General features: G+C 43.4%; 1 protein-coding gene across 2 annotated transcripts in view; it reads left to right on the top strand.

Annotated features, from left to right (window-relative positions):
- HTRA3 (HtrA serine peptidase 3) overlaps nucleotides 1-17,664 on the top strand; it is a 48,025-nt gene that overhangs the window by 13,602 nt on the left and 16,759 nt on the right. For both annotated transcript variants that reach the window (XM_019553260.1, XM_019553261.1), the window contains exons 2-6: nucleotides 3,245-3,344; nucleotides 5,317-5,539; nucleotides 6,148-6,342; nucleotides 14,890-14,922; nucleotides 15,551-15,665. In XM_019553260.1, the coding sequence (XP_019408805.1) occupies nucleotides 3,245-3,344; nucleotides 5,317-5,539; nucleotides 6,148-6,342; nucleotides 14,890-14,922; nucleotides 15,551-15,665 (666 nt within the window). The remainder of the gene's footprint in view (nucleotides 1-3,244; nucleotides 3,345-5,316; nucleotides 5,540-6,147; nucleotides 6,343-14,889; nucleotides 14,923-15,550; nucleotides 15,666-17,664) is intronic.

Raw genomic sequence — 17,664 nt, 5'->3', positions numbered from 1 at the left:
AGCACTGCCAGGAGTGACCAGGAATAACGGTCACAAGCTGGCAGAGGGTAGATTTAGGCTAGACATCAGGAGGCGCTCTTCACGGTCAGGGCAGCTGGTTTGGAACCAGCTTCCAAAAGAAGTGGTGCTGGCTCCTACCCTGGGGGTCTTTAAGACATCACCTTGCTGGGGTTGTTTGACCCCAGTACTCTTTCCCGCCATGGCAGGGGGTCGGACTTGATGATCTGCTCAGGTCCCTTCCAGCCCTACTAACTATGAAACTATAGTGATGTCTGGGACAGGCATTTAAATTGGGGCTGGCTCAGCAAAAATGGGGTGTATTCACCTTGTTTAATGATAATCTTAAACCGTTAACCAAACATAGATGTAAGTTCAGTTGTCTGTAATTCTCCAGATTACCTCCAGTGCTCACCTATAAACTTTGTGGCCAAGATTATTTTCAACTAAGACCCAGTCAAATCATAGAGAAGTAGGGCTGCAAGAGACTTTGAGAGGTGACCTAGTTGAACCCCCTGCCTGAGGCAGGATAATCCCTATCCAAACTACCCTATACAAATCTATTGCCTAACCTATTGGCAAAACTACAGTTGTACTACATAGTACAAGAGGAAACGCTGAACTATTATTTTCCTTCCCTTCCCTGTCCCCATGTCCTTGTTTATCTGTCTTCCCACTCAGTTGCAGCCTCTCTCTTCTATTTTTTGTTTATATCTGCTTTTTTTTCTCTTTCTGCTATCATTATTTTCCTATCCCTTTTTTCTTTTACATAGTCTCTCTCTCTAAAGCAGGGAAAAATAGTTTTGGAAAGAAAGCAGTACTTTATCTGTGTTACTGCTAAGTTGTATTGACCAGAATCAGGGAAATCTAACATTTTCTGGTAGTTTTTATCCTGAAGCATTGCATGAGCCTAATTTAAAACAGGGCTAATTCATCCTTAAAGCTGAGGCTGATCAGTGCAGGGACCAAGATGGTAACATAAGGTGTTATTCTTCAATGGAATGACCTCGATCGTATGGGAAAAGTGAGAAAATAGAGTCTGTTCCATTCTCCATCCATTTATTGTTTTCTAAGAAAGCCTACATGTGTGAGAGTTGTGACAAAAATCATTCTGTCTTGTGTACAGAACCTACCAGCTCTTTCCAAATGTGGCACTAATCAAGCAGTCAGATGGAAATGTTTTCCTGTCACAAACTGCTTGAAGTTTGATCAACACTTGAACCTTGTTTAGGTGTTACAACTTACTCTAAATCCTTTGAGCCATCCTCTCCTTCCAGTATTTATTTAAAATCATCAAACTGTGTATGAAGACTGTCTGAGCAAGGTAGCTAAAGAGGGAACAGAAAGCTTCTGGTGCTCTTCCAATAGAACCAGCTGCAAAAGTTGGGTTTATTTAGTTTCTGACTGGCATATGGTCTGTTCTGTGAGGAAGATAAGCTTGAACTTTATTCTTATGTATGTTCCTGTTAATATAGTCCCTAACCATACAATGGGACATATTGTCTGAAATGCCATTCAAGTGAACGGTACTCTCTAACAGGACAGAGATCTACATGAACATATTCTTTGGGACTGGAACCTTAATTGTTTAAGTGTGGACCGCTGGAGCTGTTTCTAATCGTTCATTTACAAACAGGTTCTGCTGTACTACACATTTGAAAAACACAACATTTGCCATCATCAAACATCTGGAATAGAATTTTCCAAAAAGCCACTGGAACAAAAAAAAAACCATGCTCCATGTCTGTTAGTTTTTTTTAAGAAACGCTTTGGGACAAGGGCTGTCCGCTATTCTGTATTTTTGCATGCCCATTGTAACAGAGTCTTGTGTTTAAATGGTCCCTAGGTGCTGTTGTAATAAATACAAGTGGTTAAAACAGTGAAGGCCAACCTTTTTGGCAGGCCCTGTATCCTACCCAAGTGGCAGTCCAATTCCTTCCTCCTACTCGATTTTACAGCTCTGCTTTTTACTACCAGCCCTGTGCTGCCTAAGCTGCTGCTCTGTGTTCTGCTTCTTTCTCCATGCTTCCTGCTTGATCTGATGCTTTGCTTTCCACTCACTGCCCTGTATGCCACTGTGTTGCCTACATCCACCCCAGTCTGTCACATGCAGAGGCTGCCTATGCCACTGGGGGCTAGAGTGACCAACTTTTTAAAAAGTAAAGGTGGGACACATACCCACCTTTCATCCGCACCCCCCTCTCCTGGCAGTATAACACGAGCAGAGCAGAGCAGAGGGGGGGCAGTGGTGGGTTGCCCGTTGTGGGCTCAGGGCTCTGTGCCCTTCTGCCTTTCAGCTGGGAGCCCTGCACTGGCTGCATGCCCCCTGCCTGCCTGGTAGCAGCTTGGGGCACAACTCTACACTGCTGCCGTCCCCGCTGCTGCTGGGCAGGCAGGGGTGCGTAGCTAGTGCAGGGCTCCTATGGCAGGGCAGAAGGGCAGGAAACCCCAAGCCTGAAGCAGGCAGCCCTCATCCACCCTCCCCCCACAAATCTGGGGGCACACGTGCCCCCCCATGCCTCCTCAGCAGTGAGCACAGCAGTAGGGAGCCACCCCTCCAACTTCTGGATGAGCCACCCCTGGATTAAAAGGTTGTGATACAAATATTCTGAAACATGAGTTTCAGCAGTGGCAGCAGTTCTAAAATGCCACGTTTAGTGCATGGCGACACTGTATTGTGATGACATTTTTTCTGGAGATTTTGATCCTTTTATGAAATGTCATTGGCTATATTTATATTTCCTTGCGCAATACTGTTAAACACATTATTACTGAATTATATTAATGTAAATCAAACATGCTGTAGGAGATCTACTGTTAGCTGACATTTATCACATTTTTCACAAATTCATAAATACGTTTGTTTTCTGTTTGTATAGCGGCTAAATGTAATGAGGCCCTGTGTTGGTTAAGGCCACTAGGTGCTACTGTAATATAAGCGTTGGATCATCATTATTCATAACTTAGGGGTGAGGAGGAAAGGACTGGAGCTGGAAAAGGCTATTGCTAAACTTTCTGAGTTTCAAGAAAGCCAAGAACGTGTCAGCCAATTGACTTTGTCATTTGACTTTATCAAGACAAACTGAAACATAAATATTTTAAACTGTCTTACAGATTTAGACTTCCCACCCCCGCTTGAAGAATGTCCCAATGTGAACTTTAGACTTACTTAAGGAGCATTTAGCTTCTCTACATGGTAAAAAGGGTATTTTCTTATTAACATACCCAATTATTTCTGCTAGTATAGGTCACCTACAGCCCAGCAGCCCAAGGTACAAGTTTAACTTCATCGCAGATGTGGTGGAAAAGATTGCGCCTGCAGTTGTGCACATTGAGCTTTTCCTGAGGTAACTATTTAAATTGGTTGCGTTTAACTGCATTGCTTTGGGGGAAGGTTGGGGTAGGAAGATTTCAAACACATTTGTCTTTCCTTTTGCAGCAAAGTAAAATGACAGTGGACTAAAGTCTTGACTGGAGCTTGTGACTATCCAAGTTAGCTTAGAATTAAATAATTACAGAAAGCATTACAGAAACCTCCTGAGGCTTGACAAACCATATCAAAGTCTTGGAGAGGTCTTTATTTTCAAATGTGAAGCCTTGGTCACTGGGGAGTAGGATCTGCTTCCTTCCTGTATTATTGTGGTTCATTTAGTGTTAATTAATCTAAGCCTAATTATATAAGAATAGCAGATCAAGAGGAAGGAATCTTGGTATTAACCAGTAGTACAAATGGATGAATACGAGCCATCGCTCATTAGATCATATTAAAGATACCGTCCTTCTTTTGTGTCCTTGTGACAGGTTATTTTGCAGAATTCACAATTTTTTTGGAATTTGACAGGCTGTGTTGTGAGCACTTCTGCTATGGCCTTGATTTCGCCACTTCTGGGCTTAGCAACTCTTGGGCTGGCCCCTGCACCACCTCAGCCCCGAGTAAAATTACCAAAAAAAGCTAATCTGAAAGAATTGTATCAACTTACTTTTTATTTCACTTGCACTGAGAAACTAAGGACCTCAGTTCAGTTAATTTATCTTAGAAAATGTAAGTACCAGACAGGGGAGAAGGTTTCTGATGTATATAGTTCTTTTAACTACCTAACATAGGCATAATAAGATTTGATCCATCAAAAAACTACATAAATTTAGGCGAAAAGCAATCTGAAAATAGTCACAGTCAGGGAAATTAAACATTAAAACAGTATTGGAAGCTTTGGGATTCTCTGTTATTTTAAATCTTTATATTAAGATGTCTTTCTAAAATATATTTTACAGCTCAGACAGAAGTTATGGATATGATGCAGGAATAACTTGGCAAAAATGTATGACCTGTGTTAAAGCATATCCAGCCTGACCTGTCTTATGTGAGAGGTCAGGCTAGATGTCCAGAATAAGGCTCATGTGGCCTTCAGTCTATGGCTCTATTAGTTTCCGGCAGGTTACTATGTTTGACGTTCTGTTTCAAGGGTTGCTGCACTTCATTACTTCTGCATATACCAGAGGATTTGTATAATTTTAGAGTAAGGACCATACTTCTGGCAGAAAGGTGGACATGTGGGCCATCTTTCCCATCTCCACTTGCTAAGACAATCTCTCTTTTGATGTTCATTGTATGATACAAGAAAAAGGCATAACTAATGTATAATTAACTTTAAAGTGAAACCATTGTAACTTTTCCAACTCAGTCTCCATGTGTTTTAGTCTTTTTTTTTTTACTTCCCATTGTGTGCCTTCCCCTGGATATACTTTTCATCCCTTAGTCCATTCTCCTACTGCCTCATACATGAGTCCCTGCTGTTTGTTCCTGCTCTTTCCTACACAAGCTTTTCAGTTGCCAGGTTCTCTTCTCCTTTTTTCCCTGGATATGCTTTTTCTACTTGGGGATCCAGTCCTACTGTTCGTTCCCACTGGTTGCTGGTAGCTCCAGTCTTTGGAGGAAGCTTCTATCTCCAGGCTTCATTTTTCCCTTGCATAGCAGCAGTGACTAAAGAAGTTAGATGGGCAGGTTCCCCTTCATCTGTTGCGAGTTATCTTCCTTGGAATAAAAATGGAGAATAACAAGAAAAATGTAAAATTCTACTACCCTCAAGCAAGTTCCGATAAACCTCAGTTTGTGGATCCCTGGCATTATGTCAATTACCACTGATCCAAAGTTAAATTTGACAATCAAATTTTTACAATTTTTATAAATAAATATATTGTGTGTTTTGGGATTCATTGGCGTGAAATGTTTATAAGCTTCTATGAATGACCATTGTGTTTCTTTTTATTTTTCCTTACAAGCTTCATTTATGAGAGATTTGTTTTTTGCTTCTGATACAGGCACCCTCTATTTGGGCGAAATGTCCCTCTGTCCAGTGGATCTGGATTTATTATGTCAGACTCAGGTTTAATTGTGACCAATGCCCATGTGGTATCTAGCAGCAATGCTGTATCAGGACGACAGCAATTAAAGGTGCAGCTACAAAATGGAGATACCTATGAAGCTACAATCAAAGACATTGACAAGAAATCAGACATAGCAACAATAAAGATTCATCCTAAAGTAAGTAGTTTCAGTGGTTGAATGAATGAGCTTGGTAACCTCAGTATAGCTGGGTTTTAGGTACAGCCTCATTTGCTGGAACAGATTCTGAAAAATTCCTTAGTGCACATCTGGAGATAAAACATCCAGAATGGACTGGTCTAGAAATATTTTACATCTTATGAATAAATTATTTTCCCATTTCTGGGCTGCAAGCCCTGGTTAGAAAAAAATGGGTCTCATTTATTAGAGCCAAGAGATAGTCAGACCCTGCTACCTTTCCTTAGAGTGGAAAAGGTTGCTATTTGAGGAGTATACAATACGAATAGGAACTGGCTTACGATGAGATTCACACCCTCTCAACTGGGGAGTGGTCTCATGGGAAATGGATGTGCTGGACTCAGAGTCCTGCGTCTTCTTATTTTAAAGACAGCAGCAAGAAGCAAGGCCTGGTAATACACGGAGTTGGTTTGGCTTGTGTTGTCTCGACGTGTCATGGTAGAATTGTTCATCCAGTGGATGAACAATGGCAGCTGTTCCTTCTGTCTGGGATTAGTACTTGCAGTTTGTTCTCATGTATTCAGCCACAAACAAGCATTCATTTGGTTTCTTTCTTTCTTTTTTTACAGAAAAAACTGCCTGTATTATTACTGGGCCATTCAGCTGACCTGAGGCCTGGGGAGTTTGTCGTGGCTATTGGGAGCCCATTTGCCCTTCAGAACACGGTGACAACCGGGATTGTCAGCACTGCTCAGCGGGATGGAAAGGAGCTTGGCCTGAGGGACTCAGATATGGATTATGTTCAGACAGATGCCATAATCAATGTAAGTACTGGCATGGCAGGAATGAGCTCTGTGACTCTGGAACCTTGAAACTCCACCTGTTCTTCAGGGACTAGCCTGCAAGATGAATCCCACTGAATAAATAAGGGCTTCTCTCCAAGTAAATGGCACCCTTCCCTCTATCACAGCTTAGCTAGGGCTAGATTCTATTTTCCCTCTTCCCCTCCTAAGCAGTATTTACATCGCTGTGTAAATGCACAGTTTGGGTTTCTATTTCCACTTATGGGGGAATAGGATTGCTTTGTGTGCATGCCTTCTGGAAGTAACATGGAGGCTGAGGGCTCCTACCGTCCAGCCAAGAGGGTTGGTGGTTAGAGCACTTACCCAGGGTGAAGTAGACCTCAACCCCCTTCCCTGCCAGAGGGAGTTTAAATCGAATGCTCTCGCTTCTTAGCAAGGAGCTCTAGCCACCAGGCCGCAGGTTATGCATTACCCAGAGTGCTCTCCAGTCCTCCCCTGAGGCAGCCCATGGCATATTGCATTTAATATTCTTTCAGTAACTGGTTAAAAAGCACCAGGAAGGTTTCTGACAAAAAAATAAGGAGGAAATGGTGGCAAGATTGTAATGGCAAAGGACATTCATTGTTCAGTGTTTCCCAGGTTTGGAACACTTTTCATAACTAGTTACTTAGGGTTTCCATCAGAATCTTACACGTAGACATGCACAGGCACTGACTTTTTTGCCAGTGGGTGCTTGCAGGTATAAAAATAAATAAATTAAATAAATAAAAACAGCACTTTACTTTTAACTTGGTGTGTTCCCATGCTAAGCCCCACACATGCCCAGAATAGGCAGCATGTCACTTCAATCTGGCTGTACAGAATGTGTGAAGATCAGGTGCTTTTGTGGGACTTTTGGGCACATTTATCTAATAACTGATTGAATCAGCTTTTGCTAAAAGTGCGAAGAAGCCCTCCTGAAGTACCTGTTCTTTACAGATGCTTCAGAGTCTGCTAGAAGTCATGCGCGGATTCTTCCAGTAAAGAACATTTTTGGGTTTGTTTGTTTGTTTTAACATCTGCAAGCAGCTCTGCAGGTCCTGAGCACCCATTGTGGTTGGTATAGATCAGCAGTAAATTCTTACATTGCACTCTATATTGCTCTGCTACTCTGGCCAGCAAATTGTGGGTAGGAGCCAAGGCTGCCCTCATTCTCTATCCAACTGCACCAAAAAGGGGCAGAATGCATGAATAACCTCACTTTGATTTAAAATTGAAGGGATCCCACATAGGTGCTATAGAGAGAGGATGTTAGCCATGTTAGTCTGAAATCAGGCAGAAGGTAATCTTTTGTAGGGGACAGGCCTATTTCATCAGAAGCTATTTGGAATCCCTGCTTTCTGCAAGTCCATTCATGGCATCCGATGAAGAAGGCTGTCCCCTATGAAAGCTTATGGCTTCTGTGTACCAATTAGTCTCTAAGACAATGGTCACCAATCAGTGGATCTCAATCCACCAGTAGATCTTGGAGCCTCTTGAGGTAGATTTCAGAGCCTCTTAGTCCCCCACCTCAGCCTCAGATTGACTCTGAGTGCCTGTGTGCATGGACGCACATGCCCCAGCCCAGCAGGTCAGTTCATGGGGGAGGGAAGGGGCAGGGGCTACACTGAGGCTCCTGTGGTGAGGGACAGTGCTGCAGAAGCAGGAGCAGGGGGAAGTTGAGCAGGGCCCAGGCCGGGTGGGACTTACCTGCTGGGGAGGCGAGCCCCCAGATAACTTTTTCTCCCCCTGCCTTGATCTGCCCCTCTCCCTTCCCTCCCCACAGACTTACCTGATGGACTGGGGGGTGGGGGGTGGCAGTGCACGGTAGATCATGAGTTGCTTTTAAATGCCAAAGGTGATTTCCTATTTAAAACGGTTGGAGACCACTGCTCTAAGGTGCCGCCCTACCTTCCTTTATAGGTGCTATATACTGAGGTTCTTGCTATCTTGTGCAATTGCTTGGTTCAAATGAAAATCCAGCCCTACTGTAATGCTGGAGACATCTATCAGGTCTGAGGTGCCACTGTGATACCACCTTTATAGTATTATAGCACATGAAAGTAGAAGATTGAAGAAGGCCAGCGTGGTGCCTATCTTCAAGAAAGGGGGGAAAGTAGATCCGGGAAACTACAGGCCTATCAGCCTGACCTCTATCCCAGAGAAGATCTTGGAAAAAATTATCAAAGAGACCATTCTTGACAAACTGGCTGAAGGCAACATCCTGAGGGATAGCCAGTATGGGTTTGTTGCTGGTCAGACAAGACCTACCCGCCTCATTTCCTTTTCTGGCCAGGTGACATGTCACCCGGACAAGGGAAAAGAGGCTGACGTGATATATCTTGATTTTAAAAAAAGCCTTCCATCTGGTCTCCCATGATCAACTCATGGAAAAATTGGCCAACTGTGACCTTGGCTGCATCACAGTCCTATGCCTGGGGAATTGGCTCTGAGGTCAGACCCAGAGAGTGGTAATTGGTGGAAGGAGAATCATGGTGGTGTGCCGTGACCAGTGGGGTCCCCCAAGGCTCCATCCTTCGGCCTATACTCTTGAACAGTTTTATTAATGATATGGACATTTGGTGTTGAAGCAGACTGGCCAAGTTTGCTGATGACACCAAACTTTGGGGTAAAGCGTCCACACCTGAAGACAAGATAGTGATTCCAGGCCAATTTAGGCAGGCTCAGAAAATGGGCAGATGAAAACCTGATGGCATTCAACACTGAAAAATGCAAGGTACTTCACCTTTTCGGGGGGAAAAAGATCTGCAGCACACTTAGGCTTGGCACTGCTACGTTTGCTAGCACCACGGCTGAAAGGGACTTGGGGGTCATGATTTAACCACAAGATGAATGAGCCACCAATACGATGTCGCAGCTGGTAAAGCAAGCAAAACTCTGGCTTGTATCCATAGATGCTTCTCAAGCAAGTCCCAGGATGTCATCCTCATGCTGTACTCGGCCTTGGTGAGGCCACAGCTAGAGTACTGCATCCAGTTTTGGGTTCCACAATTTAAAAAGGTTGTGCAGAAGCTTGAGAGAGTGCAGAGGAGAGCCATGTGCATGATCAGAGGGCAGGAGAAGAGGCCTTACGATGAGAGGCTGAGAGCCATGGGACTCTTCAGCCTGGAAGAGCATAGGCTCAGGGGGGATGTGTTGGCTGCCTATAAGTATATAAGGGGTGTGCATCAGGATCCGGGAGCATGCCTGTTCACCAGAGTGCCCCAAGGGAATGCAAGGTTCAACGGTCACAAACTCCTCCAAGACGGTTTCAGGCTGGACATAAGGAAGAGCTTCTTTACTGTCCGAGCCCAAGAGGCCTGGAACACACTGCCACCAGAGGAGGCACAAGCACTTATTTTGTACTCCTTAAAAAGATATTTGGATGTTTATCTTTCTGGGATCCTTTGACCCCAGCTGACTTCCTGCCCCTGGGGCAGGGGGCTGGACTCTTCCGAGGTCCCTTCCACCCCTGATGTTTATGAAATCCTTTGTCATAAGAGAAACTACAAATGATAACCAAAAGACTAAGTTAAAACCCCAGATATTTGCATGAGGCTTTTAGTGGTTTTAAGGGAAGCTGGGAAAACACATCCCAGGTAAAAAAAGTTGTTCAGCTTGTTTGCCAAAACTGTAAAAGAAATATATTTCCCAGATTATTTATTTATTGAGTTCAGATAATGGACTTGGCATAGTAAACTAAGAATGTTTAGCATTTTAGAGGTGCAAAATACTTCTTTAATGTTTATTAAGTCTGACATCCTTGTGAGGCAGATGAATACAAATAATATAGGATTTTTTTTTCGTGTGTATATACCTAGGGTGAAGTTTAATGGTACTCTTAGATGATACTAAATCCTTGGAATGTTAAATTGCGTTAAAGTTAGAGCATATGCTGTAAGCAGTTGCATGTTAAGGTTTAATACATTTCTTGCCTGCACAGCTCTGACTTGCCAGTACAGCGTTGGTGAGAAGGGATGTGAGCAGGTGTGTGAGAAGCCAGGGCACCTGGGCTCTAGCCTTGCTCCGAGTGTGTGGGAGTAGTGCATCCTGAGATGCTAGAGGACTATAAAGTGCTCACTTTATGTTTGTGGAACAGACTGAAGACATCCTAACATGAGCATGAACCAAAGTTGATCCTTGCTTGAAGAGGGCACTTAGCATGAATTAACCAACTTAACCATGTGGGTGCTTACATCTTAAGTGCCCTTAGCATGGCATAGGCAGACAAGGTTCTTTGGGTGAATCTGATAGCTTTTATTAGACCAACTTAAATAGTTGGAAAACAATTATTAAGCAAGCTTTTGGGTTCAAAAACCCTTCGTCAGGCTAAGGAAGTTTCTGCAGTTGGTGTGTGCTCTTCCCAGATGGAATGAAAAGTAAAGAAGCCAGAGGCTGGGCTGGTGTGCATACAAGACAGGTAGTCAGTGAAGATGTAGATTGAGGAGTCACTGGGTGAGAGACAGGCAGTGGGGTGGGGTGGGGAGAGGGAAGGGGAAGGGGGATGATAGTGGAGAGACACCTGGGGAGTCAGATGGCAGGCAGGTTATAATGTGTCATAAATCCAATGTCTATATTTAGTCAATGATTTTTAGTTTCCAGGAGGTTGATGAAGTGCAGTTCATAGGCTCATCTCTGGGAAGTGTTTTCTAAGTTTCCTTTGAGGATCAGGACTGAGAGATCGGAGACAGAGTGGTTTTCTTGTGAGAAGTGTGCCCCCACCAGTAATTGGGTATTCCTGTCTTTGATAGATTTCCGGTGTGCGTTCATGTTGGTGCGCAGTTGTTGTTTGGTCTCTCCTACGTATTTTCTATCTGGGCAGTTGGTGCATTAGATGAGCTATATTACATTTCTGGAGGTGCAGCTGTAAGATCTGGGAATGCTGATGGCTCTGCTGTGGGGTGTAGTAATTGTGGGGGTGGTGGAGATGTGTTGGCAGGTTTTGCATTTCTTGTCATGGCATGGTCTGGATCCATTTTCTGGGCCTGAGGAAGTTTGTTTCTGGTGATGAGGTTAGCGAGGTTCGGTGCTTGTTTGAAGGCTAGGATGGGTGGCTCTTGGAAGGTCTCTTTAAGAATAGGGGCTCTTTCTAGTATGGGTTGCAGTTGTTTGAGGATTTTCTGTATGGGTTTGAGGAGGGGTGATCTGTCATAACCAGCGGTGTGCAACTTGTAGGGGTTTTTCTTTTGCACTGCAGCAATTCTTCACGTGGTATCCAGGTGGCTCTTTCAAATGTGCGATCTATCTCTCTGGAGGAGTGTCCTTGTTGGATGAAAGCCTTTTTAAGATTGGTGAGGTGGCAATCCTGGGTGTTCTCTTCAGTGCAAATTTGGTGGTATATGAGGGCTTGGCTGTATATCACAGCTTTTTGGTGTGTTTAGGGTGATTGCTGGTTCTGTGCAGATATCACAGATTGTGGTCTGTGGGTTTCTTGTATAACGTGGTCTGTATTTTATCATTCTGGATACTGATCATTGTGTCTAAAAAGGAGATGTTGGTGCTGGAGTATTCTAGAGAAAGTCGGATGGAGGGATGGTGATTGTTGAATTTCTGATAGAACTCAATCAGAGATTGGAGGTTTTCAGTCTAAATGATGAAGATGTCATTGATATACCTTAAGTATAGCAAGGGTTTAATGGTACAGTTCTTGAGGAAGTCTTCTTCCAGGTGGCTCATAAAAAGGTTGGCATACTGTGGGGCCATTTTGGTGCCCGTAGCTGTTCCCATCGTCTGGAGGAAGTGTTGGTTATTAAAAGTGAAATTGTTGTGTGTGAGGATGAAGTGTATAAGGTCAGTAATATCTTTGGGTCTGTATTCTGAGTTGTAATCTTGTTCCTGTGGATATGCAAGGCAGGCTGGGATGTTGGTATATAGGCTGGTAACGTCCATGGTGGCTAGGAGGGTGTTGCTGGGAAGGTGGTCTATGTTTTTAAGTTTCTGTAGAAAGTCTGTAGTGTCTTGTACTAGCATGGCATACATATAACATGTTCAAAAGCACCTAACTGATTTAGGAGATCAAATGCTGAAGACTTAGTGCAATTAGTGTTCTAATCACTCAGGTACTTTTGAAGATTTTACCCTAAGTGAATTGCTTGGGGGCAGAGAACAGGATTAGCTAAAGACCTTCTTGACTTCAAATTTAAGCACAGTCCTCCACATCAAAACTTCCTGACTGCTCTGAAAAAATTATCACTTAATACAAGACTAAAGGAGGAAAATCAATGGAAAAAAATCCATGTAGCGATATTTGTTCTAACAGATGAGAATGTGGGATACGAAGATGGATTCATGCATAGCTTGCTTCATTTTCTCTCATTCCCTCCTGAGGAAGGGAGAAGTCTGAGGACTGTTCTGGTCTGTTGCTTTTCTGCTGCTTGGCCAAGACTTCCCAGCAGGAATGTGCAGCTGCCTTGGGAAACAATGTGGGATAGAGGAGACGAGGCAGGAAGAGAGAGAGGGGAGAAAAGGGATGGGCAATCAGCTCCTAAACAGGGCTGTTTGGTTGTTTATGGCAATCTTTTCCCATCAAAACAATAATGATTTAGCATGAAGTCGGAATCAATATAGCTGTGAAGACTGAAGCAGATTTTAATACGCCAGTGTCATTTTATATTTTTTTCTGAGACCAAATAGCAGTTTGCCTGCTGTAATCAAAATGTAAACTGCTTAGATGGCTCAAACCGCTGCCTTCCATCACTTAATATTTATTTCGTTTGAGTGGGAGGCTGCTGCTTTTGGCTCCTTGATAGGCTGACCAGAAAAGTTGGCTGATTCAAAAACATATTTATTGATCCAACATGTAGATGTTAAGGAGATCCCTATACCTTTTGCTTCCAAGTTATTGCTTTTTTCTTTCTTTGGAGATCTTCAGATACTGAGTAGATTCAAAGCTATTTAATCAAAATAGCTGCCTTATTTTACTCCAGAGATGGTTAGTAAAGCAATCCTTAGATTTCACAAATGTCCCTTGCAGAGATATGTTGTAAAGCTTAATTAACATTTGCAGAGTTATTTGTGGTCCCCAGATGAAAGGTAAAACTGACAAATGGTAACCTATCCTGCGGTACCCAATACTACTAATTTTAAAATGTCAGTGTAATCTTTAATGCCCAGACACCACCTAGACATCCCTAGTATTTCCTGACAAATGCTCTGTGTGCAAAGCATTACCTGCTTATCAGTATCTAATTGAAATATAATACAGTAAACTCTCTGGTAATTGGCACCTTACAAGTCCACATGCTCTGTTAACCGGCATGCTAGCTTGTAAGGAAAAGTGAAACTGGAAGTGCCCACTGTGGCACTTCCAGTTTCTCTGAGCCCCCACGGCCTAGGGCAAAGCAGCCTGCACTGCCGAGCCCCCATGGCCTGGGGGCATAACAAGTTGTGTGGGGCTGTGTAGGACCTACCTCTCTGTCCTGCAGTGCCCACAGGACAGCAGGGGTGGCTCAATTAACAGACATATTTTATCTGGCATCCCCCAGTCCCAGGATAACAGAGCTTTTACTGTAATTTTCTACGAATTGAGTGCCTGTACATATACAATGATTATGCCTGAATTTTCTGTGCAGAAAATTCAAGCTCATTAAAGTGCTCCTCAGCACATGTCTACACGTGCTCCCTAGGAGCAAATGAAGCCCCACAGGAGCAGCCAGTCCAGGGCTGCTTTTGCCCTGCTCTGCCCCACAGTAGCATCCAGGAGGAGCTCCAGGCTCCCCAGGTTTGTGCCCTGGGCTAGCAGCAGGCATGGGGGCTTAGCCCAGAACTCTAGAGGCTGGGGCGAAGCTGTCCCAGCTCAGTGGGCAGCTCTGTCCCAGCTGGGGGAGATCAGCCTGGCCCTGAGCAGGGTGGGAGGAGCTGTTCTGGCTGGGTGGACAACTACCTCCTAGCCACATGGAGACTGGGACCAGACTGGAGCTGCCTCCCTGCCCCCTCCTGATCTCCATGTGTCCTGCCCAGCTGGGACAGTTATCCCTATCCCCCATGGCCCCCTGCTGCCTAGGCTAACTATCAGCAATTTGCTCCTGGTTTGTGTCTACATGTGTGGTATGGTGCTTTAATTAATGTGCTGTTTTTCTAGTACCTGTATCTATAAGTACTAGAAAATGGCACATTAGACTAATATAATTACTGTGCATGTGTAGATAGTGATCCTTTACTGTCATTAGATTAGTCTAATGTACTATAAAACCGCTTGTGTAGATGCAACCATTGATTACTTGCATTTAAAGCTGTAAAGTAATAAGGATAAATATGTTTTTATATGTCAGAGATGCTCTTAAATACTCTCCTTAATTTTAATCCCAACCTAGGACCCACTTCTGCAGTGAAATTGTCATAAGGGCTCACTTGCCTAGATTTCTTTGCAGGACGAGGCTGTTATTGAAGCCTTTCCATGCTGTGCATTATGTCCTTTGGTGCTGCCTAGGGAGCATCTCACTTACTTCTAATGCTAAGAAATACACATTCATTCACACAATTTTCACTTCCTGAAGGAGAATACCGGTGTAACATTTTCTGATTTTTTTTATTTATTTATTTTTTTTACAGTATGGGAACTCCGGAGGACCTCTTGTTAACTTGGTAAGTGTGGTTGCTTTCCTTCTTTTTTTCTTCAGAGAGTAGATTTGAAGTGACAGTGTATTTTGTGTTCTCAGTGAAGGAGGACTGTCTCTCCACAACTTTTATAATGGAAGTGGCACATTTTCAAGCAAAATGACTAACACCTCAATTGTCAAATAGTCAAACATACATATTTTCCTGTAAAAGAAACACATACATGCCCCATATGCCTAGAAAATTCCCCTTTCCAATGCAAGTCAGGTAACTGGGAACCCAAATGCTATGCAGATAGGCATGTATCTGGTGTGTCTGGAACATAAATTTGCTGTTTGAATACGAGTGTGCATTCTTTGCAGGTGGAATTTAAGGAATAATGTCTGAATAACTGCCACTAGAGACAAGAGCAACATCTTGATATCAAGGGAAGAATAATTTGGGGTATCTTTCTTAGCACCCTTGAACTCTGTCATACAGAGAGACACTATCTTCCCCAAAAGGAGCATTCTGCTTCTTCAGAGAATGACTGGTTGCCATAAAGTGATCTATATTTACTTTCTTGAGAAGTAAATCTGTGGCATTACAATTTAGGGAAATGGATTATTTTTTAAATCCATTAGGAACAATGTCATTAGCTCTCTTCTATCCACAGGATGGTGAGGTGATTGGAATAAACACTCTAAAGGTGACTGCTGGAATTTCCTTTGCTATTCCTTCAGATCGCATCACTCGGTTCCTCACAGAGTCACATGACAAACAAAATAAAGGTAAGTTCTAACAGAAACATTAACTATAATAAATACCATCATAAATAATACTAACCATATCCTTAGGAGTTTGGTCTGTGTTATTCAGAAAAGAAGTCCAGGAGCTGAGCACAGTACTCTTAATTCTCTTGTATTTATCTGGCCCCATGATCATACTATCCGAGCACCTCAGAATATTTACTATACTTTTCCCACCATACCTCCCAGTGGTATGTATTATCCCCAAATTACAGATGGAAGACTGAGGCACTAAAAAGAAACTAAGGCCTAGATCTCATGAATACCATAAGCATCCAGAATTTGGGTACAGCACCACCAGCTTTTAGACATCTGGCCTCTAGAGTGGAATCCAGAAGCCTGTGTAATTTGCCCAGGCTTCTTAAACAGTGTACAGGAAGCAAAATCCAAAGCACCGAGGTAGAGCTGCCTGTAGTTATGGTGTAGGTGTCTAGACCTAGCCAGGCAAGAAACACTGAACACAGGGTCTTTACTCTTGCCTCTTAGATACCCATTGAGGAATCTCTGATTACATAGTACCCTTGGGTGTCTATACACATGCATCTGGAATTATAGTGTGATGGAGCAGATTTGATTAATCAAGCCTGCTGGAATATGGTAATCGATTAATCGAATCACTGTCCCCACACTGAAAAATGGTGGTGGGGGCATTTTAACTAAAGCTCATTCGACAAGCTTTATCTAAAGCACCCCTGCCACCATTTTTCAGCACAGGGAAGCTGATACATGTGATGCACTGGGTACTTTAATTAGAGCGGCTCTTGGACCCACTCTAATTAATGCGCCACCGCCTCCCAGAGCATGTGTAGAAACACCCCTTGATACCCATAGCCCTGAAATATCTTTGAAGAGTAGATGTTCATGATCTTTCTTTGTAAGGTTGGACAAAGGTCATCCTTTTGTTTTGAAGTACAGCCAGAGGAGGAGCTGCTGCTCTTTTACCTTGTCTAATGGGCAGCAGCTACTCTGGATGCTTACCTACCCTGCCCACTAGACTTTGTGGGCAGAGTACTTACCTAGGCAGTGAGAAATCTGTGTTTAATTCCTTTCTCTGCCTGAGATGATCTGAAGACACAACCCATGGCTGCCAAGAGTGTGCCCCAATTATCTGATAACAGGCTATTCTGGAGAAGGTGCCCACTTACCCTCCATTTAGAGCTGTGCTACTGTGAATAAAGGTATTTAAGATTCATTGGGATAGAGCAATGGTTCTCAACTTTTTTAGACTTGAGATATCCCTGGATAGAAACACGGAGTTTTTCTGTTGCAAAGAACTCAGATAAACCACAGCTGTGGATTTTTGTTTGATTCTCTGGGTTTATCTTGTGAATCGAGTTTGCATCTGTGACATTATATGTTGCCCTGCATCACCCTTAAAAGGACCCCAAGGTATCCCAGGGTGTTGTGGCTAGAGAGAGGGAGCAAGATGGAGTATAACTCAGTAGCATGGTGATTAGGGCAGAAAAGGATGTCTTATGTTGTGGTCCATGTTGTAATGGCTGCTTATGTAAAATGCAGCACTAGGAGCAAAACCCTGCTCTCATTATAACTCATGTACCCAATCACAGGGCTATAGCATCACACACCTTTTTCTCTGGCCCCATGAATCTTGCATTCATTTCTGCATAATGTCAGGTGTAGGGTGCTTGCACCTAAAACAGCCTACAGTCAGATGGCTAAGGCACTCTCACAGCAAGTGACAGAGGTTTCAATCTCACGAGCCCATGGCAGACACTAAACTCAGTTCTCCTATGTGCTGAAAAAGGGCTGTAGCCACCAAGTTCCTGCCTAAAAGGGTGGTGTCAGGGTCATCATCATTACAGTGTCATTTACTCTTGAGAAGGAAAGAATAATTGCTTCTCTATTTGTGAAATGAGGGTTTTAGGCACCTGAGTTCAGATGAGCATTGTGTGGCTCCCTGTCACCCTAGTCTGTGACAGTCTCTGACTCCAGCCAGCATGCAGCCTTGTGTGGGGGGTGG

Source organism: Crocodylus porosus, unplaced genomic scaffold, assembly GCF_001723895.1.
Source record: "Crocodylus porosus isolate Cpor-Errol unplaced genomic scaffold, CroPor_comp1, whole genome shotgun sequence".
NCBI lineage: Eukaryota > Metazoa > Chordata > Crocodylia > Crocodylidae > Crocodylus > Crocodylus porosus.
The sequence above is the reverse complement of the archived record's forward strand: the minus strand, read 5'-3'. Positions and strand labels throughout refer to the sequence as shown.